The sequence below is a fragment of the Perca flavescens genome, chromosome 5 (assembly GCF_004354835.1).
Source record: "Perca flavescens isolate YP-PL-M2 chromosome 5, PFLA_1.0, whole genome shotgun sequence".
NCBI lineage: Eukaryota > Metazoa > Chordata > Actinopteri > Perciformes > Percidae > Perca > Perca flavescens.
Genome location: NC_041335.1, coordinates 26,299,156 through 26,326,930, shown reverse-complemented (window position 1 = coordinate 26,326,930; position 27,775 = coordinate 26,299,156). Strand labels below are relative to the sequence as shown.

General features: G+C 41.1%; 1 protein-coding gene across 2 annotated transcripts; it reads left to right on the top strand.

Moving 5' to 3' along the window:
* The first annotated feature begins 875 nt into the window (after nt 1-875).
* On the top strand, nt 876-27,775 carry gak (cyclin G associated kinase). Of its 2 annotated transcripts, XM_028577758.1 has the most exons (30): nt 876-1,244; nt 6,281-6,342; nt 7,563-7,622; nt 9,481-9,595; nt 10,147-10,289; nt 10,619-10,744; nt 11,556-11,645; nt 11,971-12,106; nt 12,943-13,055; nt 15,239-15,317; nt 16,201-16,318; nt 17,286-17,294; nt 18,924-18,973; nt 19,779-19,927; nt 20,381-20,503; nt 21,219-21,352; nt 21,494-21,688; nt 21,785-21,902; nt 21,987-22,066; nt 22,259-22,452; nt 22,664-22,825; nt 23,034-23,200; nt 23,369-23,615; nt 23,706-23,879; nt 24,186-24,323; nt 24,469-24,555; nt 24,708-24,983; nt 25,308-25,456; nt 25,690-25,866; nt 26,696-27,775. In XM_028577758.1, exons 1-30 carry the CDS (start codon nt 1,103-1,105, stop codon nt 26,795-26,797), a joined length of 3,915 nt encoding a protein of 1,304 aa, XP_028433559.1. In that variant the 5' UTR covers nt 876-1,102; the 3' UTR covers nt 26,798-27,775. The 2 variants fall into 2 exon arrangements, with proteins under 2 accessions (XP_028433559.1, XP_028433560.1); XM_028577759.1 differs by lacking the exon at nt 17,286-17,294.

Below are 27,775 nucleotides of genomic sequence, written 5' to 3'. Positions count from 1 at the left end.
TTATGTGAAACCGCAGATAAGACCTGAGATCCAAGGTTCTCAATTGTTTTTCAGCAAAGGACCTCCTACAAGATAGAAAATAAAGGGGCCCCTCTCATGTATGTCCTTTGGAATAATTTGACGTTACCCATTTTTTTTCCTACACTTCTTTATATGGTCGTAGTTATGTGAAAAAACAACACAAGAGAAATGTATTAGAAAGATATTTATTTTTATAGAATCAGACATAGGCTAAATAAAACACAGATTCTGATTACGGTATTTCAAATAATGTAAAAATTGTTAGATTACAGAAAATCAAAAAAAAAATCAAAAGCCTATTATTTGTTGAACTATGAAATTAAACATTTTGTAAAAAAAAAAAAAAAAAAAAAAAAAAAAACAAAAAGGTTTTATCATGATAATTTTAATTAATGAATCTGAAAACCTTCCACAGACCCCCTGGCAGTGCCATGGACCCCTGGGGGTCCCCAGACCACTTTGGAAGCAGTTACTTTAGATTACAGCTCTTTTCAGTTATCAGAAGAATGTTATATGTTATAAAGTGTGTGGAACTTAAACTTGTGTGTATTACGTCCTCTTGACTTTATTAGCGTATATAACCAAGAAAAATATGTAGGCTACCATGCAGAGATGCTATAATGCAAAATGTTTACTGAATGCCTGACACATTTGGGTTTTTCAAAGTAGGCTACATTCATTGCAAAAACAAAAACGACTTTTTTCATAATGTTTTATCCAGTTTAGCCATATATTAATATTACATCGAGGATTCGAGCACGTTGCGACATGCCTATTGCGTTTGACTGGAAAAGATCATCTTGTATTGTTCCATAGTTTTTCTCTACATCACATGACTTAATTGTGTCCTGACGTCATCACCCTTCACGGAAGTCAGCACTGGCTATGGTGGCGGCCTCGTCAGCCTAGCAGCAGGAAGAGGATGTTTGCGTCCAGTAAAAGAATAATATCACCTGATTATAAGCCTTTATAACAGAGTAGACCGCCGTAGAGTTTTTCCGCTGAGTCTGCTGGGGTTCAGACGGCACATTCCCTTACCTGAAGCCGGCCTATGTGAGTTTGAAGCAGGGCGCTGGATAAAATGTCCCTTTTCCAGTCGGCACTGGATTTCCTAGCCGGCCCCGGTTCGTCCGGAGCGGCCAGCCGGGACCAGAATGATTTCGTCGGACAAGTCGTTGAGCTCGGTGACTTGAAACTGAGGATCAAGAGGGTGATCGCGGAAGGTGAGATGGTGTACCAGTACGAGAAATGTTGATAACGTCTTGTGCGGCTAGGCACGCTAGCTAGCTTACCTAGCTAACAGGCTAGCATCAGTGACATACTTCAACTGGTAGTCAATGACAATAGCGTTTGCAACTGCAGAGCTATGAGTCACCAAGTAAACACCAGTTTATAACTTGGTTTCGTGTGTGTCTAACAAGCAGTAAAATCCATTTCCAGATTCGGATGTGCGAAGGTGATGCATAGACAACTTTAAGTTGCAGCTTGCATAGTACGTAACCCATTTATTGTCGCTGAGCTGTCATGATAATAGCTGCAGCTACAGCAAAGCTGAATTTTGCACGTCCACCAACTCCCAGCCCATAGCTTGCTACATACCTCAGACCTTATCATCATCTTCCTTGGAAGAAAGACATGTTTGCCTCAAGAGAAAGATCATAATAGAGGGAGCAGAAAGGAAGGCCGTGGCAGAGGGAAAATATCCGTGATGACAATCTTGTCACCAAAGCAATACTTAGCTTGGTATGTTAAGGAGTCGTTTAATCTTAATTACAAAAACAGACCCATCTAAGCATCTGCAGAGCTATTCTGGATTCCTTTTTGTGAAATCAAGGTAGAGATTGGTTAAGTGCCAGTACTCCTTACCTGATCCCTCCCTCTTAGACGTATTCACGTGTTTATGGCCAGGGCTGCAAAAGAAACAAATGAACAAAACAAAAGATAAAATGATGAAACCCGATGTTAACATTTCTAATTTGGTTCTTGGAAGGTCAGCATCAGCAAACATTTTGTCCAGCTGAAACTTTTTTAAGTTTGACTAGTTTGCCTAATTGCCATCTCAAATAAAAAAGGATTTTTGCTGATTATTTTTTATACATATATTATTAGGCTAAATATGTTGTCTTATATATGAAACTCGTATTAAACATAACATATGGCTCTGTCCAATCATCCTATGCTGGAAGAACCACTATTTTATTATCAAATGTATCTTTCAATTTGAAAGAGCAATCTGTATTTGTTTGTATGCTGCAGCTCTCTGGTTACCAGACCCATGCAAACCCAGAGATCAGGTTTCTTCTCTGTGGCAGGGAACATGGATTCTTGCCCTCGCTGCAAAGTGGCAAAAATATTGATTAAATACAGATTTAACCACAAATTGTATTTGAAATACATTTAACAAGAAATCTTTTTTTAATCTTTTGTTTAACATGCAGTGAGATCAGTTAGGCCCAAAAACAAGTAAGTCATTGCCCGGTGTAACAGAGTTTCAGCATGGTCAGACCACTAGGTCAGAGTTGAAGTCATGATCCATGGTGTAGCTTCACTGGTTCAGCAGACAAACTCTCAACTGACTGTTGACTTTTTAGCGAATGTAGTGACATTAAAGAAGTGGGCAAGTCTCCCTGCTGTGTCTTTGAAAAAGTGTGAGCCATCTCTGTCCACCTTCGGGAACTTGCTGACTGACAGCTTGTTTCATCACCGTATGTGCAAGGAAACAGTTTTTGATAGAAACAGCCTTTCCTTCGTAATTCAAAGTACCCACTTCCATGTCCACTTTTCGAAACTCTCTGGCGTATTCAGTCCGTTTATCAGTGTTTCAAGCCCCCAACGTCTCCTTCCAGGCAGCGCTGCCTGGAAGGCCCCAGGATTAGGCAATGGTTAGGGTTCAGGTTAGGGTTAGGTGCCTTGAAGTCAACGGTCGCAGCGCTGCCTGGAAGGAGACGTTGGGGGGCTTAAAACACCATTGAGCGTTCAGTCCTAACTGCATTTTAAATGTATGTGTAGAAAACAATGTCCTTCTATTAGATATAGTTATGGATTATAAAACCATAACAGCAGATTGAAAAAAGGCTGTAAGGTAAGGCTGCGAAAAATCGATTTAACGAGATGATTTTTGAGGTCCTTAAAAATGCCAGAAAATAGTGTAAAAATCTTAAACAGAGAAATGTTCACAATTGAGAAGCACCAGTTAATGGTTTACATTTTTAAACTTAAAAATTAACTGATTATTAAAACGGTTTTCTTCTTTCTGTATATATACTATCAGCTAATTGTTTCGGCACTAATTCCACTCTGATCAACAGTAGAATTACAGTGTTAGTGCAGCTGTAGTCACATTGTTGGTTCAAAGGCTTACAGAGAGGGAACACACACTTCAAATCAAATAATTTTACACTAAACCTTTGCCCTTTTCAAACTCCCATCCTGCTCTTTGAAACGTGCCTTTGTTGTGTTTTCCTCAACTCCATCTTTGGTGAGAGAATACAATGGATGGCTGTAACCAGATGGTTCTATCTTTGAAGGGCCATGACTAGCTTGTCTGTCTGCTGTATTAGCCACTTGGCCAGATAGGCAACACTCATTCAAGGTTTGTTGCACTTCAAAGAATCTATTTGGGTAGCCACATAATGCTGTTGAGTAAATGTAAGAGGAAAAAAAGTCCTCACACAGTGATGGTTGTCATGGTAGTATTGAGCTAAATTTCACAACCACATTCTCTGTATTCTTCAGGTTAGTAAGACCAGGGGAACCTGAGTGGCCTTTCCTTTCTTTTGGCCCTCCTCTATGTAGGTGAAACCGCAGAAGAGAGACGTTTCTTTATTCAGCGCTTGAGTGGATACGCTGTGTTTCATTCCTTATGTTTTCCTCTAATCATTTTTAACACAACCACAAATATCATGCTCTAGAAAGATTTAGGCCTAATATGTTTGGGTATAATGGAGTAGGAATTTCTTTTTTTTAAGATTATTTTTTGTACATTTTTAGGCATTTATTTGACAGGACAGCCAGATTCATGAAAGGGGAGAGAGAGAGGGGTAATAACCCGGGCCCGCTGCGTTGAGGAGTAAACTTCTATATATGGGCGCCTGATCTACCAACTGAGCTTCCCCGGGCGCCCTGGAGTAGGATTTTGACCCCCATTTTCCGTATTTTTCTTGGAATAGATCTTTAATTGGAGCAGAGAAAATGGAGCCTTTTAGTTTTCAGTCCCTCCCTTTGCCAGCACAAGACGGAGAAAGACGTGTGATCCCCACAGGGACGGCTGTGCGTCCTCACAGCAAAGTCACTGGCATGGCTCATAAATGTTGCTCTAATGGACAATAAATGATGTTCTGGTTTGATAGCCAGTTGTTGCATTTTGTGTTAGGTGTAGTAAAGTGTGCGTTAAGTGTAGGGCATGGGCTCAGAAATGCAATGAAACCAGTGTTTGCCTTTCATGGTAAAGACATAATGGCCGGCAACCATGAGGTTGCTGGTTTGAATCCCAGACAAGTTTAAAAACTCAGGACTGGCCAAATAAGTCTCTTATTCATCACCTGAGCAATCTTCCCTACGTAAATAAAGATTAGAATCTCGACGGTGCTCTTTCAAGTTGTCACAGAGCAAAGTGAGGCTTGTAGTTGATTGACTTATCACTATGGTAACCTTTGCCTGGCCTTGTTTGGACTGTGGCTTGCTAAATGCATACACAGACACACACTTGACAAAAATGTTAGGAAACCAAAAGTTCTTGTCCACGAGCCGCACCGATTTTTAAATCTAGAAATAAAAGGTTGCGCTTTCAAGAGAAATACATTGTGATGTATAAAAAAAAAAGTTATGATTATGTATATACTGTATGTATAGTAATTGTCATAATTTTAACTTTGTATATGCATACAGACTATATTACGACCAATGGTCCATTTAAATAACTGGGCTCTCAGTGGCACAGATATTTTTTTCTCCGTCAATTACATTGTAATTAGAACAATGTGGTGCTGTTCTATAAAAACGTATGTCTAATTGAGAACGGTCTGTCCAGCTTTATGTTATTCTGTGAAGGCTCCAAGAACACCGTAGCAAGCTAAAGTGATTCTCCTACCTCCCTAATATGTGTCTGATTATTTCTGCATCATGACCCATATTTTCACCAGTTCAGGTTTAAGCCACACCTTCAGTGAAAAGGTGTATATTCAGCAGGGGCTTAGCAGTGGCCCAAACAAAAGTTAGAAAAGTAAGCTTGTGACAGGCAGGTTGCTCATGTTGTGTGTTCTTTAGCAAGGCACCTAAGCTCAAATGTTTGTAATGTGGCTGCTCAGTAGCCAGCAGATAAGACTGTGGTTATACGTGGCAGCTCCCTGGTTTGATTATGAGTGTGTGAAGCAGGGCGTTGCTGGAGGTTTTAGTGCTCTCTGCAGTCATTAGGTAAAACTAACTGAATTCAGTATCCTATGGAATGGGATGTGCCGTTATCTCCACCTCCATTGGATGTTTTTGTTTTTACAACTCTACTCCTTAAAACTGACTCACGTTACATAACAGGACGCAATGTGCAATAATGGGACAATAAGTGCAATATCAGGGACATTATCATTAACATTCTGTATTAACCGTGTCCTCTTATACTACTTATACTTCAGATTTAATACATACATATGTATATGCAACCCACCTAGACTGATCCTACCGTTAACTTGTTTATATCTATTGATCCATACTGTAAACCTGATTTTGACATTGTATATATACATTTTGGATTTGCACCTTAGACTTTTTCATATTTGCACTCTTCCCACTTTGTATTACATCTACTGCACAGCGATTTCCCTCGGGATAAATTAAGTTTTATACCTATATATTCCCTTTTATTTTTGGCCCTTTTGTTGTTGTTTTTAGTATTTTTTTTTTTTTTATTTTTATTTTAATAACTGCCCTAAGGGATGGCACAAAGCAGTGACATAAAATACCAAGTGTGAATGTTTTAGTTTGAGTACTTGTTTCTATGTTAGAACCACACTTAACTCATTAAAGTCCACCAATCATACGACAACTAATCAGACATAGAAAATGTGACATTAATTCAAGACCCTAGCTAGATTAAACCGTGTTACAACACATCCTGCTCTGCATCACACAATTTCCACAATACATTGAACATCAGCGACTGATTATGTATCACTTAAGAGCTTAAGAGTGCATGTACTATTCATGTAGATGTAACTGCCAGTAAACGATGCATGTGACATCCTGGTTTCTCTCGGTTTTCTCTCAGGTGGATTTGCCTTTGTGTATGAAGCCCAGGACATGAGCAGCGGTAAAGACTATGCCCTCAAGGTAAGATCAAGGTGTACCCACTGAGGGAATTCTACCTGTTGCTGCATGTTACATGCTGAGCCACTCTCACTTTTTTGGCTGTAGTACTCTATATTGTACTTTCATTCATCCACTCATTTGTCAGCAGGCACAGTGCTGTCTATAAATGATACACTGAATCAGAAACATTAGCTCTGTCCACATTGATTCTGCATTCTACAGTACATCGTTGTAATATGTATTGAATACTACATATTATTAGTAAATACCAATCAGTACAGAATGCAGTATGCACTGCGTTACTTCATATGAATGGACTTTAACATCCAAGTGGACGTGACCCTTTACAGTAAAACACTACACATACATGTAGACACTATGCTCTGCTAAACACTTATGATGAAATTGTTAAAAAAAAAAATGTGAATGTGAACTTCTCGTGCAGCACCACAATACTTCATTCAGAATCGAATGGTTTGACACATATTTAACCTTTAACAAATATTGCACCCCCCTGCGATTTGGATATTGAACTAGTCCATATTGCGATTTTGATAAAATTGCGATGAATTGTGCAGCCCTATTGAGAATGTTGTTTCTTAGAGAACGACAATGCTCAAAGAATTATGGCAGGTGGCCGGTTAGCTCAGTAGGTAGAGTGGGCGCACATGTGCAGAGGTTTATTCCTCGAAGAAGGTCCAGGGTTCGAATACCACCTTTGATGGTTTTTCTGCATGTCTCTCCCCCCCCCCTCCCCTTTCATATCTCAGCTTTCCTATCCAATAAAGGCAGAAATGCCCCTCCCCACCCCAAAAAAACAAAACATAAAGAATTATGTCAGAGATTTCATTATGGGGGGACCATCTGCTCCATACTTCATAATTCTGTCCATGTTGTATATGTACTCATGCATTCCTCAACTAAATTAAACACTGCAGATACTGATTTTTTTTTTTTTTTTTTTATATTTACTATGAAGACTTTGGGAAAAAATAGATTCAGTGGGCACTTCTTCGTAATACTGCTGAACTGTGTAGGTCACGATGCTTTGTTTTGTTTATAAGTTCAGCAATTAACTGTCAGCACTTAATGCAGGACAAATAAATAATGGATGCACATGGGAGGAAAAGATAAAACGTGTTTGTTCAGTGCTCTTAGGTATGTTTCGTAAAAGGTGACGTCTCACCTGATCACAGAGCAGCAACGAACCAATGGTCTGTGTGTGTGTGCTTCTGTTTCAGAGGCTGCTGTCGCATGAAGAAGAAAAGAACAAGGAAATCATACAGGAAGTCTGCTTCATGGTATCCTTCATTATTTCCAGGGCATGATGGAAAGGAACTTTTTTTTTTTTTTTTTTATTATGATCAGTTAGTTTAGAGATTGTCTATTTTAGCACATAGCAGAGGGTGACATGGGACAAAGGCAAGTTAAACTGTAACCCATGGCTTCACAAGATTGTGGAATGCATCTCCAGCGTAGTGTACGGTCATTACTAGATCACTTGTAGTTTACTGGCAACAACACACATTTCAGAAGGTGCAATACAGAAACTGATTATATATTTACAGTGTTTTACTTACATAGACTTCGAATCTGTGAATCTTTCCTAAAGCACTCTACTGTAAAAAAAGTAATGGGCAGGACAGAAGATTTAAAAATCTGAAAATCTGTTTTGATTGACAGATCTGTTATTTAGTTGTGCTTCCTAGCATGCGTGCGCGTGTGGTCCAAAAACCGGGAATACAGTATACTTGTGGGGTCCGGACAGCTTTGTGGGGCCAAAATGCTGGACCCCACAAGTTTAAAGGGCTGTTTGAGGGTTGAGACTTGGTTTTAGGATTAGAGATAGAATTAGGTTAGGGTGAGGGTTAAGGTTAGGCATTCAGTTGTGATGGTTAGGGTAAGGGGCTAGGGAATGCATTATGTCAATGACGGGTCCCCACAAAGATAGTGCCACGCACTTGTGTGTGTCAGTCGCGGGGGGGAACTGAGCTGCAGCCCCGCCCGCTGCAGAGAGCCGACAGGATTTAAACAGCAGCAGCTTTCAGCAACTTTAGTGAAAAAAAACGTTACATTCAACTTTTATGTTAAAATATATACAGGTTGGCAGGACGGTCTGGAAAGTTTTGCACGATATTTCGATGTACGTTTTGTTGGTAAATTTGAGATGTTGGAGTCACATACGTCTCGTCTTCATATCGGAACCAAGCTCTCTCTCACTCCCGCTTGGTCAGTGGCTCTCAGAGTCACATACTGATACAAAGTCTGGCACGTGGGACTGCTGGGATTGGTTGAAGTCACGGGAAACTCCGATTATTGGTCAAATTTGCCGAAAAGTTGTGGTAACGAGTAACGGTGCAGCACATAAAAAATGTATCGGAGTAAAAGTATTAAACTCATCGAAAATATCTACTGAAGTAAAAGTGGAAGTAGGAGGAAAAAAGTAATACTCCAGTAGAGTACAGATACAGCATTTTAGTACTTAAGTACAGAAGTGAAGTAGTTCTACTTCGTTACTATACATCTCTGCAAATCACTGAAGCATCCACCTTATTTCAATGTCTAAGGAGATGTTTTTTTTTTTATGGAGTTCCAGTTTTTTATGGAGGAGATCACTCCGTCAGCGAAGGGAACTAACAAACCTTCTGGCCAGCAGCTAAAAAAATGCTGGGACATCTCTTCTACTGTTGCGCAAATGTTGTTTCATGCTGCGTAGCACATTGTGGTGGCACAGGCTCTTGATAAATGAAGCCCTGTGTTCCTGGTACCATTGCGACATTGTGTTTTTAGAACTTGATTATTTGCATGATGTTTAATGCGTCAAATGCTGACGAGGCAGAAAAATAAAGTCTGAAGTCACCAGTGAATTCTTCCTATCACCCAACCACAGTCTCTTGCTGCTTTCAGTGTTTGACCAGCAAGCTACAGTACAGTTTGGGAATACAATTGCTCCTTTGGGACTTGGCTATGCATCAAGGTGGAAGGCAGAGTAGGTTGATTTCAAATTGTTGGAGATCAATGGCCACAATGACTGATTTTAAACTCACTGCTTAATTGGTCACTTTGATTTTTAGATTCGACAAGCCACAGGTAAATCCTACCAACTGACAACCGCAGTAGTGTTTGTACTGCATGTTCCTTGACCTGCTTGCTCTATAGAAAAAGCTGTCCGGTCATCCCAACATGGTTCAGTTCTGCTCTGCTGCCTCCATCAGTAAGGAGGAGTCGGACACCGGGCAGGCCGAGTTCTTGATCCTCACGGAGTTGTGTAAAGGTAACCACGCGCATTCCTGCACACTTTTTCTACTTATTCTTCTACCTCTTAGCTTTGTTGACTTCACCACTAAATCCGTACGAATTCATTCAACGAATCAAATTGCAGTAAGTCTGAGTAGTGCGAACCATTCACCTAGTAACGAACTGAAAGGCACCCGTGATGAAATAGTTTCCTGTCTGCAGCCTTTCTGCTTCCTGCTCTACTTCCTTTCTGTTTAGTCTGACTGTTCGTTTACAACAGACTTTGTTTTCATTCAGTATTAGTTTTTTCAGCTTTGTGAGCAATCTTACTTATCCTTGAAAAATAAGTATTAACACTAGTCAGTCATTTATTCGATGTGTGTGTGAAGCACCTTTTCATTATTTGATTAACTATTTTATTGCATGATACAAGACATTTATCTGTAGTGTCTTCCCAAATGAATCGTACGACTTAGAATCAACAGACAAAAAAAGGCATCTGTGTAGTGACAGGTGTTACTCTTCACTTTGACTTTCATTCATCCATCTGTTTTTTTTTTATTTATTTATTTATCTCTTCTCCCTCAGGTCAGCTGGTGGACTTTATAAAGCGAGTAGAGCAGAGGGCTCTCCTTTCCTGTGACACCGTGCTGAAAATCTTCTACCAGACGTGCCGAGGCGTGCAGCACATGCACAAGCAGAAGCCTCCAATCACACACCGAGACCTCAAGGTATTTTGTTCCTCGGTCGTTGGGTGAGAGTGAATGATGTGTCAAAGAGCTGGTGAATCGATCAGTCAAATTTTATTTGTCGCATGAAATCGTACGAGGTACAATTCCAGTAAAAAGTAAGCCCAGATTGATAAAGTATCCATGATCTGCAGCTCCCTGGAATGAATTTGTTAAATGCAACACCTCAGTTTAACTACATTTTAGTTTCAAATGAATGAGATACGGCAATTTAAAAGCACAACAATTGATCTAACTATAAACTACTAATTGGTAATTAAATGTGTATTGAGTGACATACTAACCCACTGTTCTTACTTGATATGTTGCAGATTGAGAACCTCTTGATTAGTAACCAGGGCACCATCAAGCTGTGTGACTTTGGCAGCGCCACCACAGTGTCCCATTACCCTGACTACAGCTGGTCTGCACAGAAGAGGTCCATGGTGGAGGATGAGGTACACACACACACACACACACACACACACACACACACACACACACACACACACACACACACACACACACACACACACACACACACACACACACCAGTTAATGGTTTACCTCAACATGGCCCTCCTTATACAATACATTGAGGCTTAACATTGATCTTGTTTCAAATGATTGAAAACACTTATATAATACAGTTTTTCTAATTTCTCTATGAAAGTCAATTCTTCAATTGAAAGGGGGGAAAAACGCATTAAGAAATGACCGTGGATCACTGACAATACTGGCGTCATGGTGTTTAACAGAAACCAGAAACGTTTGATTGAATTAACAGCTAGAGGTCCAGGAAGCACGGATGAAGGTTAATCATAATAATACCATAACCACACACACACACACACACACACACACACACAGATGGCCTCATGATGGTTTGCTAAATGTAATAAATTGCGAGTCTATCTGGTGTTCAGACTAGTAGCACAAAAGAGATGCTTGAGGAAAATCTGAGGTGGACGGCTGGTTGTTTAGATTTGAATAATTTGTTTCAAAGCATGCGTAGCTCTCAGTATGGGAACACATAATAGTGTTTCCTTTTCATGTAAAACAGTTTTTCCCCCAAAGGTTGTCAAAGCATGTTCTTAATTGTATAAATCTTCCTCGGAAGAACTTCAGTTAGAGCCAAGATTCACCAACATCTGACTATAGCTGGATGCTTGGCTCTGGTTTTATCTACTACAACACCCCACATGGGTCCAACAGCTGTGTTTGTGTGTGTTTAGTTTTTTTTTCTTCTTTTTTTCTGTTTGTATGTAGATCACAAGGAACACCACTCCAGCGTACCGAACACCAGAGATGATCGATCTCTATTCCAACTTCCCCATCAATGATAAACAGGACATCTGGGTCAGAGCTTTTACCTTTTTTATTCTTCTGTCACAGCTAATCCAAGATGATCAAAGTTCAAAACATCCCGTTTAGTGATTGGTAGATGTTAGGAATACTGAGTGTAAATAAACAAAACTATGAAGCTAAATTATTATGTGGGGTCATTGACAGGCATTAGTTAGTCTTTTCTCTGTTAGTTGTTTGGACACAAACGCAAGATTATCTACTGACAGTGTTTTGTGTCAATGTCTTTTGTTGTGCTTTTTTCTCTGTTTTTCTATTCATTAAGAAATGTGGCTTAAGAGTTTATTGTTGTCTTTATTATTTCCACTCTCCCACGCAGGCCTTAGGATGCATCCTCTACCTGCTGTGTTTTAAGCAGCACCCATTCGAGGAGGGGGCCAAGCTGCAAATCGTCAACGGAAAATACTCCATCCCTCAGAACGATGTCAAGTACACTGTGTATCACAACCTCATACGTACGTAACTTTCTCTTATGCCTGCTAGTTTCTGCCTGCCTGTCCATTTGTTCATCCATCTTTCTTTCCCCCTGTGTTCTTCTTGACCACTAATCACAGTGGTCCCCACAGGTGAAATTTACTGTCTCCTTAAACAGCCTGAAATATGTTTTGAATTGGACCTCTTGACATAATGTTCATATAGTAGTTCATGGTGGAATGAGCTCACTATTGTCATCAGGACGGCCGAAAGCCTACGCATCTTCCAACAAAGGCTAATAACACATCTCTTCTAAAAAGAAATATATATATATATTGCTTATTTAAAGCTAATGTACTTGCACTTAGTACTTAGCACCTTCAACGTTGAAAGCACTTAATTGGAAGTCGCTTTGGATAAAAGCGTCAGCTAAATGTAATGTAATGTAATATAGAAACAGAGGAATGCCATGACAAGTTGAATATTGGCAATACCACCAGTACCTTGTTATGGCTAATTTAGTTAAGTTAAACAGCTCCGCCTGGTGGAAAATGTAAATCTGTCAATTTCCTGCAAACAGTCAGTGGCACAAAAGTATCATTAATAATGAACTTAAAAAGAATATATAAAATAGTACATTTTTATAATTTGGATTATTCACGTTGATTGCTGTGCATGTGATTAATGACAAATTGGTACTAATTAATCCTATACATCCGTGATTTCCATATTTTGCAAATGTTTGGCTGTTGTCTCGTTCAAGGATTGCTTCCTCTCCATCTTTTTGTCATCCCTCTCATCATTAACTACATCTTTTACATTTTTCACATTTGCGTCTTTTTCCACTGCACCCCGTCCTCCTGCTCCTGCTGTCCAGGTTCCATGTTGAAGGTGAACCCAGAGGAGCGTCTGTCTATTACAGAGTTGGTCAACCAGCTCCAGGAGATAGCAGCAGCACGCAACGTCAACCCCAAGTCTCCCATTACAGAGGTAGGTTTGTGCATGATTGTGTTCAGAGCTGTTGTAAAAGAAGAAAAAAATCCTACGGTACTAGATTCAAGAAGTGATAATGCAATAAAACTTCTAAATCTTTTTTATTTTTTATTTTAAAAACCATCAAGTAGTCATGTTATCTTGAGCACACAACATTTACCGTGCTGTTCTGTTGCTGTTTGCTGTGCTATTTTTCAAGCCCTTCAAGGAAAAGTCATTGTTTCTTGATTGAGGTTAAAACAACCAGATAGTAGATTTTCAGAGATGATTACCACTGAAATAGGGCAACATATTGTCTGTGGCTGATAGATTAGTCTGTTCTCCTAGACAAGGGACAGGGGAAAATGCATTTGAAGGTGTTATCCTTATCTGTAAGTGTATATTATGGCTTGTGCTTCAGCTATCAGTTTTGAGTAGGTGACAACTTTCACCAAGCGCATTTTGGAGTGAACAAGTTGAGAGACAGCGGCACATCCTCAGTGTCTGCCAGCCTGTGAAGAGGCTATTGACAGTCCGACCACACGGCTCCTTCCGCAGTGTGCGTAAACATGCACACACGCTCAAATTGCTGCTGTGGTTACACATGCTCAGTCTCGCATGCAACACACACACACACACACACACACACACACACACACACACACACACACACACACACACACACACACACAGTGGCAGGCTGAAAGGAGTCTGTATTCTCCTTCCCAGGCTCCTCTCTTCCCAGCTGGCATGGTCCTAATGGGTCCAAAGAGACAGCGAGACATAGAGGTGGGAAATGGGTGAAACTGAAATAAAAAAACAAGCATGAAGTGATACCAACACTTCAGGAGTATTTTGGGTGGCATGGTGAATTTAAAGGCAGAAAAAAGGCTACCACCCACAGTAGCTAATTCAGCATAATCAGATTTAAGATTTTCGCCAAGATTTTGGAATAGAACAGCATGTTGCCTTTTATGGTGGCTGGTCTAGACTAACTGAGCAATCCCAGCCTCTTATGATTCTTCACTCAAATCCTGGTACTTATCACCAAATCTGCAGCCACAGTTGGGATTTAACAGTATGGAAAGCTGATTTCGGTGTCAAAAATCTCCAGGTTTACAGTAATTCTTCTTTCTCCCAACAACCTTCTGGTGTGCAATACACACATGACTGATATGTAGCTGAGCCAGTGTATGTGTCCTAAATTATATTTCTATCATCATTTAAAAGTATGAATACTAATTATTTTCTTATTCTTCTTTGGAAATCATACACTTGTTACCACTCTTGGAAAATCCTTATCCCTTTTCTTTAGTACTGCAAACACTTTGATTCTTCGGTCTTATTCTATCCCGTTGCTCAGAACATATTCCACCGAGTTCTTCTGTATCCCAACCAATTTTTTTACCAAACCGAATCCCGATAAGGCCGGGAAATGTGTGCAGAGCGAAGGCAGATTTGCCGATTGCTGATCTGATTAGGGTTAAGAAGGGGTTTCCCTGCTGGACCATAAGGGGATTATAATCCTCATTCTTCTCCTCCCCCTTCTTTCTGTGCTGCTTTGCGGCACAGACATATGGAGAGGCAGACTGTGAGATGGAGCAGAGAGGAGGTTGAGCAGAAAACTTTTGAAGGAAGGGAGCCGAGAGTGAAGTGAAATACTGAAAGGGGAATACGGTAGACCTCCTGGAGGGGAAGCGAGACACAATATCTGTCTGGCTGCCTTAATGCAGACACAGTTCTCATCTCAAAATGATTTTATCGAGCATGTCTGACAAAAACATTTTTATTTTTTTTATTTACAGTGTTTTAGGATTGTGCGACGTTTTGGGATTCTGGTGTTTTTACATTTAGAGACCAAGACAAGACCTGTTGCTTCAGACTCAGAATGTGATTGATGCTCTTTTTCTGTTCCCCTATTTGTCGTCCTCTGACCATATTTTTCATCAAGGTCTATTTTTCTTCTTTGCTGGGACGTAATTTGGTATTTTGGGTATTATTTCCATTTTTCAAGATGACAACTTGTTTGCATTTCTAAGGAAGATCTGTTTTTAACATCTTGGGCAAAATCTTATGTCCTGGCTGCAAGTTTCTTTTAAGTTTTTTGTCAACAAAGTCTTCATTTTGTTGACTTACCTGTTACAATGTTGAGTGCGTACTACTGTTGGCGCCCTGTGTATGACGGCTATGAATGTCTGCAGCTGCTGGAGCAGAACGGAGGTTTTGGCAACAATGGAGCCCAGCCGCCCATGCAGATCCAAAACGTCCACAACAATGCAGGTAATGGTTTGTTTGAATGACAATTGAACATTATGCTCAATGTGCGTTTGGGACAGTGTTTGTTAGCGTTTGCAGGTTTGGGTTTGTTTTTATAGTTCTCTCGCACACACAGTGATATCCCACACATAGATAAACTGAGAGTTACACATGGTATCCCTACATTTTGAGATATGTTACTCTCAATCTTATTTCTCAGCTATAGAGCAGGATTTTTTTAATGGTCTGTTCTGTATAAGCAAACAACATGTTTACACATGCAGGTTGTATACTGTCCATTAAGAGAATTTCTGCACGGCCAGTCAACTATCTGTCGAAAGGCAGAATATGTTTGTTGTTTCTCTGAAGACAGTGGCTCCATTCCTGTCTGACCTGGGCAATACATGAAGCCTGTTGTTGTATCTCAACATCTGGCAGCTTCACCACAGCTGAAATCAACTGATTTTATCCAATGCGTTTACCTAAAATTAAAACAAAGTTTTTGACCCTATTTGCTAAACAACTTCTTAATGCCATTCAGTGTTTGTGTGTGTGTAATACTGTTATCATGAGTGTCATGCACATTGCAGCTAAGAGGGAATGTGCCATTTTACCCACATCTACAGTCAGAATATGTATTTTTCAATAACATTTCTTTTTAGTCATTTAAGTAATTAATTGTGGCTTGGCAAACAGATATTTTCTAATGTACGTAGGTCCATTTATTAGATGCTAATTTGCAAAAGCAATTATTACACATTTTGCAGAGTTTCATGCAAGGATTGCATGGATGTTTCTGTTGTCATTGTGGGTTAAACTGTCTCCCTGTCTCTGGCTAAAGCCAAATATCAGTCTGCAAATCTATTATATTTAGCATTCTCTCTTTGTTTTCCCACAATACCTATAGGCATATACGATCCTGATCAGTCAGGCAGTGGCCTCCTGGATATCTTGAGGGGAGGAACAGAGCGCTTCCTGACCAACATAAAGGATACTTCCTCTAAGGTCATCCAATCCGTAGCCAGGTAAGGTGGCTCCAACATTGTTACTTTTTACATTGTTGTATTTATTTATAGTTGTTTACTTTTCAGTTCATCTTTATTGCCATTACAGATCAGTTTGCACGCATTGTGCTTTATTTATTTAACCTGACAGTTGTTTTCATCACTTGGCATAACATGGACATGTGCTGCTGAACCGATCTCATGAGTCACATTATGTTTATGTTTGTTTCCCTGGAGATGACTAAACATTCAGTTAAACTTTTCCCATTTTGCACTGGCTACTGTAACTTCATATATACAAACTTATTACTTATGGAACTGAAACAATTTCACCATCTTGTTTACTTTGGTAATCATGTATTTCAATTTGATGATAGGGTAAAAAAATCAGCTCACTGTAGAATTTAAATTTAGTGTACTGGTATACACTCAAGGTCTGGAATTTCTTATATCGGCATCCACCAAATGGCATAACGTTTAAAAAAAAAAAAAAAAAAATCAATCATCATGTTGCATCAACCTGAAGTAAACGTTGATGATTGTACACCTGCAAATTGACCATGTAAGCCTTCATACTCATACCTACCCTTCCCCCTGATTTTACCTTTTTTAAAAGGAACATTCTGCTGCTTGGCTCTCTAATAGACTTCGCAGTTGTGAACCTCCCAAAAAAAGCTAAACCTATTTTTATTTCTCTTTGTAGTTATTTCACCAACCACTGGTATGAGAGTAAGTCAGTGGATGGTGGGAGTAATCTAGTCTGCTACACTTGGCTTCAGCAATCAGTGGCGATGTTAAAGACTGGCGGGTTGAGAATAAGCAAAGTGTTCCTTTAATAACCACTCTTTCCATATCCGTTAAAGTTTGATGTTTCATTTGGTTATTCTATCATCGATTTGTTCCATTTGTTTGGTCGTTTTGTTTATTTTTTGTTGTTTCTTTTCTCTGTCCCAATCCCTCATGGTCCCACTATGTGTCCATCACCTAGCAACCCAAGGTAAATATGGGTCAGTGGAGTGCGTCAACTCATGCGTTGCTCTGTGTGCTCCTGTAGTTTGTGTTTGATTTTTGAGGAAGAAAAACCCTACTAAGCCTATTGCTGTGCCGTGCCCGCCATCATAGCTTGCTGATCCTAACATCACACATTCAATAATTCAAATGACTGAATGCAGAGTGTGATGTCATGAGTGTGATGTGAATGCACAGATGAGTATCATTTAAAGAGTGAATGGAAGGGCCAGATGATTGGAAAATGATTTCAGCAAATAACAAACAAGTGAAACATATTCTCTGTGAATGGGCCGGTCGATAACAAGTTACAGATTTAAGAGCTGGCGGTGTAGCAATGATGGCCTTTGTTTAAAAGGCACGTTATACCACCTGCGTCCGACAGTTCTTTATAAAATGAAACCCCAGTAAACGAAAATGCAAATGCAACATCCCTCGAAATTGAAGTGGTCTGTTAAAAATGTTGACCTTAATTTAGCAGAAAGTTATTTATAACTATGTAAGTGTCCTAACCTTTTTTGTCAGATGTACCCCCTACCCTTGTCATTTACTCCCAAGTACCCTTTCCTTGATTCCTCTATTTATTTCAACCATTCCATTACTTTTAGCTAAGTATATCAACTGTTTGTCCGTTACTTTGAGCCATTTCAACATGTATCTATTACTTTAAGCGAACTGTTGTAACTGTTTATCCATTACTTTCAGTTATTTATTTCAACCATTCATTCATCACTTTGAACGTCTCTGCTCTCTGGCTAACTGATCATGCACTTGCAATATGGCTTTCAGGTGTTAAAGCTGAATCAATGTGGATCGTTTTTTTTCTTTCTTTTTTTTCAAAATCAGTCGAGCTACAATGCTTCCATGCACCCAAAAGCAACTTCAGATGTACTTCTGTTTGGGAATCACTTGGCTTTATGAATTATTGATTGATTGAATGAATGAGTGAATGGTAGTTAAGTAGTTTTAATATGACTCCACCGCCTACTAAATCACCATTTTAGCTATATCTGTGTCTTAACCAGTGTCACCTGTCTGTCCTGACACCAGAAAAAAAATGAAGTGTCATCAGCATAGATAGATAGATTAATTTCTTTGCTTGGCCTACAGTTTGTTTGTGCATACTCAATTTTAATATTCAATGGGAATCATATTGCATTGTTTTTGCTGATGTCATTGTTTTAGTTTCAGTATGCTTTATTTTGCTGTAAAATTCAATGTAGCCTACTTTTTTACATCAATTAATTGCCAATCATACCTAACAACAAGGAGCTATTGGCAGTAATGATCCTCCTGAGTGTATTCCTATACAACAACGAGCATCTGCCAGATGCGTGGGCTACATTAAAGACTAAGGAAAGATCAACTGTGTATTAGTCTAATTTGCATAATTGTGGGACAGCCTTCAATAAAGGGCAACAATTGGGAATATCTCCACCCTGCAAGTCGTATTAGTGTGTGTATCATAATACAAAGCTTATAGCTTGTTAAAAGCTATATTTGTGCATTAGTTAAAACTGTTTTTATTTTTATTTTTGCTTGTAATGATTTGTGTTTTCCTCCCTACTATGTTGTATACCTACTTCTTTCATAAGTGCACTTGTAATTTCTCTTACAGCTATGCCAAAGGGGACCTAGATATTTCATATATCACCTCCAGAATAGCAGGTAGGCTACATACTTATGCAGTTTTTTAACCTTCTGTTACTGCATCATTTTGTCAATCAGACTCATTATGAAAATCAAAGATCATTCTATTCAGACATGTCTTAAAGGAACACGCCGACTTATTGGGAATTTAGCTTATTCACCGTAACCCCCAGAGTAAGACAAGTCGATACATACCCTTCTCATCTCCGTGCGTGCTGTAACGCTGCCTGACGGTTCCAGCATTAGCTTAGCCCAGCACAGATCCTGCAGGTAACTGGTTCCAACTAGCCTACTGCTCCGAATTGTGACAAAAGTGACAAAATAACGCCAACATGTTGTGATTTGTATAGTCACAGCGTTTACAAAAAACAACGTAACATGAGACACAGCCATCTTCTAACCGTAAACAAACCGGGAACTATTGAGTATATAGTTCCCGGTTTGTTTACAGTTAGAAGACGGCTGTGTCTCATGTTATGTTGTTTTTTGTACACGCTGTGACTCTATAAATCACAAAATGTAAATAGGAACACGTTGGCGTTATTTTGTCACTTATTCGGAGCAGTAGGATTGCTGGAACCATTCACCTGCATGTTCTGTGCTGGCCTGATGCCGCTGGAGCCGTCAGACAGCCTTACAGCATGCATGGAGATGAGAAGGGTATGTATCGACTTGTCTAACTCTGGGGGTTACGGTGAATAAGCTAAATTCACAATAAGTCGGTGTGTTCCTTTAAATGAAAGGGACTTGACATATCTTATCTTACTATATAATAAACCTTTTGATGTAATAGTTACACATTTCTCTGTATTTGTGTGTGTAGTCATGTCCTTCCCAGCAGAAGGGGTGGAGTCAGCGATAAAGAACAACATTGAGGACGTCCGACTGTTTCTAGATTCACGTCATGCTGGCCACTATGCTGTCTACAACCTCTCCAAACGATCATACAGGCCCTCTCGATTCCACAACAGGGTATGCAGTGTGTTTGTGTGTGCATGCACCTTTTTGGTGGGTGGATGCGTGTGAGGGTGTGGCATTACCAAACGTCCCTGTCTCAATATGGGTATGTCATTGTGTGAATGGATAATTTGTTTACACATAACAGCCACAGTTTCTGTTTGGCACTATGATGCATACGTTTAATATTGCCACAGTATATGCTATTGTGAGAGTAGGGTTATCCTTCACTGTGTGTGTGTGTGTGTGTGTGTGTGTGTGTGTGTGTGTGTGTGTGTGTGTGTGTGTGTGTGTGTGTGTGTGTGTGTGTGTGTGTGTGTGTGTGTGTGTGTGTGTGTGTGTGTGTGTGTGTGTGTGTGTGTGTGTGTGTGTGTGTGTGTGTGTGTGTGTGTGTGTGTGTGTGTGTGTGTGTGTGTGTGTGTGTGTGTGTGTGTGTGTGTGTGTGTGTGTGTGTGTGTGTGTGTGTAGGTTTCAGAGTGTAACTGGCAAGTGCGCCGCGCCCCCAACCTCCGCAGTCTCTACAGTGTGTGTAAGAACATGCATCTATGGCTCAAACAAGACCAGAGGAACATCTGTATAGTACACTGCCTGGTAAGTAATTTCTTTCCACCTACTAGATGACTCATGTCTAATGGTACGTGTCCACTGTAAGCGTAATTTCCCCGCTTCCCATTCATTGTCTATGTGAGCAGCCGTGCAATGCATTCTGGAAGCGTCGCTGGGACTTTGGAGAAGTTCCTCACTTGCATAAAGTTGAATCCAGGCCACTTTATGCAAATCAGGAGTGTCCAGCTTGACTTGCTGCCTTACAAAATCTCACTTTTAAGCTGACCTTTGACGATTTGTTATGAAGACAGATTCAGCAACTGCATAGCCTATTTCTCTCATAAAATGTTATCAGAAACACATTTCGGTAAACTATTTCCATAAAAATATGAGAAGGTTTTCCAAACGAGCTTATGGTCTGTTTTGAAATCAGGTGAGCAGACTGCCCCACGTGAAGCGTTCATCCAATCAGGTGCAGCCCTCGGTCTTATAGAAGGATGTAGCCTGTTTTCTTTGCTTGTCAGTTGCCATTGAATAGAAACTGATAACTGCTAGCGTGCAATGCTGGGAAGTGGGCTGATCATGCCCTCAAAAAATCATCTACATGGACACGTACCATTAGTCTTTCATGCATGACTAGACAGGGAGAGGGGGTAAGAGGAAGTCAAGACCATGATGTAAGTAGATGATGAGGACAAAAATAAGGAGGAGGACGACACCTGCGATATCTTTAATTGTTACCCTCACCTTTTGTCTCTAGGATGGCAGAGCAGTATCCGCGGTGGCAGTTTGCTCCTTCCTGTGTTTCTGTCGCCTTTTCACCACAGCTGAGGCGGCTGTCTACATGTTCTCAATGAAACGCTGCCCGCCTGGCATTGCACCCTCACACAAGAGGTATGAAAACACACTATGGCATTTAGTCATAGTCGGATTTGACACTAGAATTCAAGCTTTTACCTCCTCCTACACCAACCTATTATTTCTTTAACAAAAGCTAAGAATATAAGATCCTCATTTAGTTTTGGATTGTTGCAGGTATATAGAGTATATGTGCGACATGATGGCAGAGGAGCCCATCGTCCCCCACAGCAAGCCCATAATAATTCGCTCCATCGTCATGACACCCATGCCGCTGTTTAACAAGCAGCGTAATGGCTGCAGACCGTTTTGCGAAGTTTATGTTGGAGACGAGAGAGTCCTCAGCACATCACAGGAGTACGACAAGATGAGGTAAGTTTATACACACAAGAATGCCTTTCAGCTTTACCTACATAAAAGTATAGTAACATTTATTCATTCTCTCTCTCACTCTTTTGCTCTTTCCAGGGATTTTAAGATGGAGGATGGGAGAGCGGAGATTCCCCTCAATGTGACCGTCCAAGGAGATGTACTGGTGGTGATCTACCATGCAAGATCTACACTGGGAGGACGTCTACAGGCCAAGGTACACACACACACCCACAAGCTTAAGTGCAACACAGAACAGTACAGAAACGCTAATTTTAAACTATATAATGTTGTGTTTCAGATGGCGTCCATGAAGATGTTTCAGATCCAGTTCCACACAGGCTTTGTCCCCAGAAATGCGACCACTGTCAAGTTTGCCAAGTATGTACACAATTTTGTGAAATGCAATACTTTTGCCTAAACAAGATCATTTTCACTCCAAGCTTTCAACTTTTTTTTTTTTATTTCCTGTACAATAATATCAACACCAACAGATTTCTTATTTTCTAATTAACTCTTAAACTGCGGTTTCTCTATAACTTCCTGTTTCCAATCTATCTGTTCTTCTCTCAGGTATGACTTGGATGCCTGTGACATCCAGGAGAAGTACCCAGACTTGTTCCAGGTCAACTTGGACATCGAGGTGGAATCCAGAGACAGACCCAGCACCAAGACCCCTCCTTGGGAGGGCTTCCAAACCAAGGGCCTCAATCCCAAAATCCTTTTCTCCTCTCGTGATGAACAGCAGGAAATCCTCAGCAAATTTGGTAGGTGGCATTGCTTTACAAAAGCTAGTCTCAGGGGCTAGGAGTTTGGTTTGGTTTGCTGTGTGTCTCCATGCATCTGTTTCTCAGTTCACTGATATATCAGTCGTCTTTCTTCTTTTCTGCCCTCAAGCCCATTGGAAGCATGTTTTCTACACTTTTTTTCCAATTCAATTCTACATGGGAACTAAATAGTATACCTTAATCCCTACAGGTAAACCTGAGCTGCCTCGTCAGCCAGGTTCCTCAGCATTTTATGACTCAGAGTCGTCCCAGCCGGCTCAGACCCCAGAAGCCTCTAATGCAGCCGAACTGGAATCTCCTGTGAGCACCGATAGCAACGCCAACAACTTCTTCCAGACACTGGATTGGGAAGGTAATGTTCTTGTGTTCTTGTGATAATAGTTTAGCTTTTGAAATTTGGCAAAATCGTTTACATTTTGCCCCATACAGCCTCACTATTCTGGTTATTGTCCTCCTTTTAAAGAAGAGGAGAGTGCTACTCGCCTTTATTTTCCCAGATTCCCCCCCCCCGTGCCTAAATGTGCCTAAAATTTCCACTGACCAGCTTCTTATATTTGTAGATGTGAGTGGCGCTCAGGATGCCTCAGACAGTCAGGGAGGGGGATCCATGAATGATCAGGATGACCTCAGTGATCAATCAGATGGAGAGTCGTACTCATATTCTGCCCCGGGCGGGGAGCCACTGTCACGTGACCCCAGCGAACCACTGTTTGATGCAGACTTCCAGGTGGTGAAAAGTCTTTGGTGGCTGGTTATATCAATATCACTAGATATAAACAGTATGACTTCCTTTATCTTGTACCCTGAGAGAGTTATGAAGCAGAGCCAAAAGCCTACATTTTCTTCCTCCATAACTTCACTAATTTCTTTTCTTGCCGTCCCTACCTCCCCTCAGAGCCCCCTCCCTGCAGCCCAGGAATCTCCTATCGATGACACAGCAGACCTCTTAGGGTTGAACTCCGACCCTTCCCTGTCCTCGTCCTCTGCTCCTCATCAAGGAGTCCAGGGCGGAATGAAAGCTGCATCCAGCAACAGCGACCTCCTCAACGACTTTTTTGCACCCCCTGCTGGTCAGACAGGAGCAGTGCAGGAGGACTTGTTCTTCAGTGGGCCTGCTGTGGGGGGCACAACGGACTCAAAATGTAAGGGCTGAGGCTTAATACGTGCTGACTGCATTGTTGTAAAAAAACTTTCCAGTTATCCTCAATGTACGGTTTCCTCTCTCGCTTCAGCCATGGACGACCTGTTTGATCCGTTTGGGATGGTGTCTGGCTCGGGTGTTGGCCCCACTGTGGGTTCGTCTCGGCAGGCCTCTGGGCCAGACCCTTTCGGAGTCTTGTTAGGCTCTGAAAGTTCAACTCACATTAACCCCACTCCTGCTTCAAACACAAGCCTCTTCAACCTTAGTAAGTTCATTATCTACTGCGACATCGCCCAGCGTTATGTCTCAAATGATCCTCTGCTGCCTCATTATATCAGGCAGTATTATCTACTACTTTGAGAAGATATGATGTTTGATCATGCACACTTTACCCTGACTCAGCACCAACAAACTTCCCTACAGTATCTTAAAATCTTCTCAGCTGGACAACCCATATTCGTGTTTTCTACAAACACTAATGTGGGTGTCACATTCCTCCCTTTTGGCATTTGCTGCAAGCAGTGGCGTATGGCAACATGCAAAAGAAACTTAACGGGTAATGTCTTAACAGATAAACCAGTGAATGATGCCCCTAAAATGACATCATCAGCCAGCCAACCAGACCTGCTGGGTGGGTGGGACAGCTGGGCAGCTAGCTCCACCACTAGCATGAGCGCCACCACCAGCAAACCCAACTATACCAAGACAGGTGGGTGACGGAATAATCAGCTTTGTGGCTGACTAAAAATTAACGGAGCACTATGAATTTGTCAGTCAATTTGTCTAGACAATCTTGAAAGTTATAAAACCCACAAAAAAAAAAACGAACTCACATATTGATACTGTGTCTGTAGCTTCTGGTGGGGCACCTATGTCGAAGGCCAAGTCTCAGACCTTTGATCCTTTTGCCGACCTAGGAAACCTGGGCTCCAATTTACCAGGTAAGAGGCCTGGTCAGATATCCTATTCTGTAATGGTGACACTGCGCTGACTGTGATCAGTGGTCCAAAAAGGGAAAATGATCACTTGTGAATTTATAAACTTATAAATTCATTTCAAGTAACTAACTGCCATTCCTCCATGTTTTTTGCAGTTTCCTCCAGCAGTAATCTTTCCGGGCCTGCTTTGAGTGCAAAGGCTCCTTCCTCCTCCACTTCCTCATCTGCTAAGCCTCAAGCCCAGCCCTGGCAGTCTGGAAGACCCACCTCAGCCCAGAATAAACCTTGGATGTCTGGTTCAGGACCTGGTTCCAAAGCATCCTCAGCCTCTCAGCCTGCAGGCACACAGTCCACCAAACCCAACTACAACCTCAACTTCTCTAGTGTCATTGGTGGGAGAGAGGACAGAGGCGTTCGTGGACCTGGATTTGGTAAGAGACATTGAGTAGAGGTGAAAGGATTTGTTTTAGGACTTAAGGATCATTTTTATGTTCCATGTTATCTTCCATAATTCACTCATAGTTTTTTTTTATCTCATCTTCAAGAAACAAATAGACGTAATTGGTAATAAGCTACTGAAAGTTACCAGAAATTTGTAATATATGCACAGTATTTTTATAGTTCTCTGTTCTGTATTGGTGCAAATTCTTCTTGGGAATTGAGCCAATGTTTTCCACAAAGACCTAATTTGTATGACAAAGTCTGATTGCAATTTCCATGTCATTTTCGTTTCTCTGTGCCATGTTGTAACGCAGGCCCCAAGCCGAAGGTAAAGGAGGATGATTTTGAGGACCTGCTGTCAACTCAGGGTTTTGCCTCTAGGCCTGATAGAAAGGGACCAAGGACCATCGCTGAAATGAGGAGACAGGAGCTCACAAAAGAAATTGATCCACTTAAATTACAGGTAACAAACTAAATACATATGCGAAGGTTCGATCTTTGGATTAGCCGGATAAATCTGGTCGGGAGAAGTGAAAGAGCAGTGCTTGCCTGTCTGACGTTACCCCCACTGAGGGCTGGTGGGCACCTTTTGGCAGGGGATGCCAAAGAGCTTTTCCTCACGAAATAGCCTCCAGGTGCTGATCAGGGATTGTGCCTTTTTTCATGCTAACAATGTTTTTTATTGTCATGCTGCAGATCTTGGACTGGATTGAGGGGAAGGAGCGAAACATCCGAGCGCTGCTGTCGACTCTTAACACTGTGCTGTGGGAGGGTGAAACCCGCTGGAGGCCTGTGGGCATGGCTGACTTGGTGACGCCTGACCAGGTGAAGAAGTACTACAGGAAGGCTGTCCTGATTGTCCATCCAGATAAGGTACAGTATTACATGCTGCATCTACCAACACAGTGACAAGGCTTTTCAGCATGATTTACAGTAAATATGTCGACTCTCATCTTAGCTGTTCTTTATTCCAATCCAACTTTATTTATAAAGCACATTTAAAACAACCAGGTTGACCAAAGTGCTGGACGTTGACATGATTTAGAACAGATTATAAACACATGAGTAACAAAACGAACATTTAGAACAAGTAACAAACTGGAAAATGAAAATGCAGAATACAACTCTCAAGCAGGTTTAAAGGCCAATGACTAAAAGTGAGTTTTAAGTCGTGATTTAAAAATGTGAAGGCTGGGGGCCAATCTGACGTGCAGAGTCAATTCATTCCACAGCCTTGGGGCCTCGACTGAGAATGATCGATCTCCCATATTATTGAGCATTCTAGGGACAACAAGGAGTAGCTGGTCAGCAGACCTTAATGACCTTAATGACTGCTTCACTAGTTCAGCGATATAAGCTGGGGCTTGATCATAAAGAGCTTTAAAAATGAACAGAATCTTAAAATGTATTCTAAAGCAAACCGGTAGCCAACGAAGGGAGGCAAGAACAGGTATAATGTGATCTCGTTAAAGGGTTGTGGTAAGTCAAGAGTCAAGCGGCAGCATTTTGAACCATTTGTAATGGAGGCCTGGCTAACACCTACATATTAAAGCATTGCAGTAATCCAGGCGAGTTGTGATAAAAGCATGTATAACCCTCTCAAAATCAGTGAAAGATAAAAATTCTTAATTTGCAAATGTCTCTCTCTCTCTCTCTCTCTCTCTCTCTCTCTCTCTCTCTCTCTCTCTCTCTCTCTCCGCAGACAACGGGCCAGCCTTATGAACATTACGCTAAGATGATCTTCATTGAATTGAACGACGCCTGGTCAGAGTTCGAGAACCAGGGATCCAAAGCACTCTTCTAAAACCCTGGATCCCAGCTAGACTAGGCCAGACCAGACTAGACTGGATTTGGCCTAACAAGGTTTAGACTGGGCCAGATTGGACAGGACTGAGCCCACAATGGGCCTTAGGGGGCACAGAGCCTCTGAGAGGTGTCTCTCTACCATTCCCTTCACTCCCTTCTACCTTCTTTCTTTCCTACAGTCAAGGAAAAAGACCTTTCGCCTCGTGTCGGCCTGTAGGGAAAATTTCCCGACTGGTTCAACCGCCAGTAAAAGAAACATTGTGATCGTTCTTAAACTCACTGCCTACCTGCACGACTGCCTGAGTGGTGCTGCAAACATCTGGAGGGAAGAACGGGTGACAATCGCACGAAGAAGACAAAAATGGAAAAGAAAATCCGATAATACAAAGACTTTTAGAACGACCAAGTTGATTTATCGTGAAAGTGGTATTCAGATAAAAGATTTAATCACCCCACACTAATAAAATGCTGGTATATGTTAGCTGTGGCTGGTAAGTTTGTCATTTGTGCCTGGCACTTTTGGAAGCAACCCGTCATTCCGCTGACTGGTACACACACACACAAAAACATGGCTGCACATTTTTCAGCACGCCAGCCAACATGGAAGTGTTGTCTTTAAGCTTTGTTGCCTCAGAAAAAAAGTGAATGTTGCTGATGAATCTTGGAACAAACCAGCCACAGCCACCAATGGACCAAATCAAAAAAGTTGTATCCGGTCTCTAATGCAGAAGCAGGATTAAGGTCTCCCCCTGGATTTTTGAAACAAGCTAGATCTGTTGATAGTACCCATTAATACTTTGAAGTGTTCCTGCTGCATCTTTTTGGGTCAACCGTTGGTTGGGTTTGCTGTTGAGCCATTGTCTCTCCAGAAAGACAAGACTTTTGCCTGCTGAACACTACTATTGCTGCTTCTACCATTACAGTTACTGCTACACACACACACACACACACACACTCCTCCGATAGATGTTAAAAC

Coding starts and splice junctions, on each gene's coding strand:
- gak (XM_028577758.1), top strand. CDS start 1,103: ATGTCCCTTTTCCAGTCGGCACTGGATTTCCTAGCCGGCCCCGGTTCG. Junction 15,318..16,200: donor AAACGTCCACAACAATGCAG/GTAATGGTTTGT, acceptor CAATACCTATAG/GCATATACGATCCTGATCAG. Junction 23,616..23,705: donor GGGCACAACGGACTCAAAAT/GTAAGGGCTGAG, acceptor CTCTCGCTTCAG/CCATGGACGACCTGTTTGAT.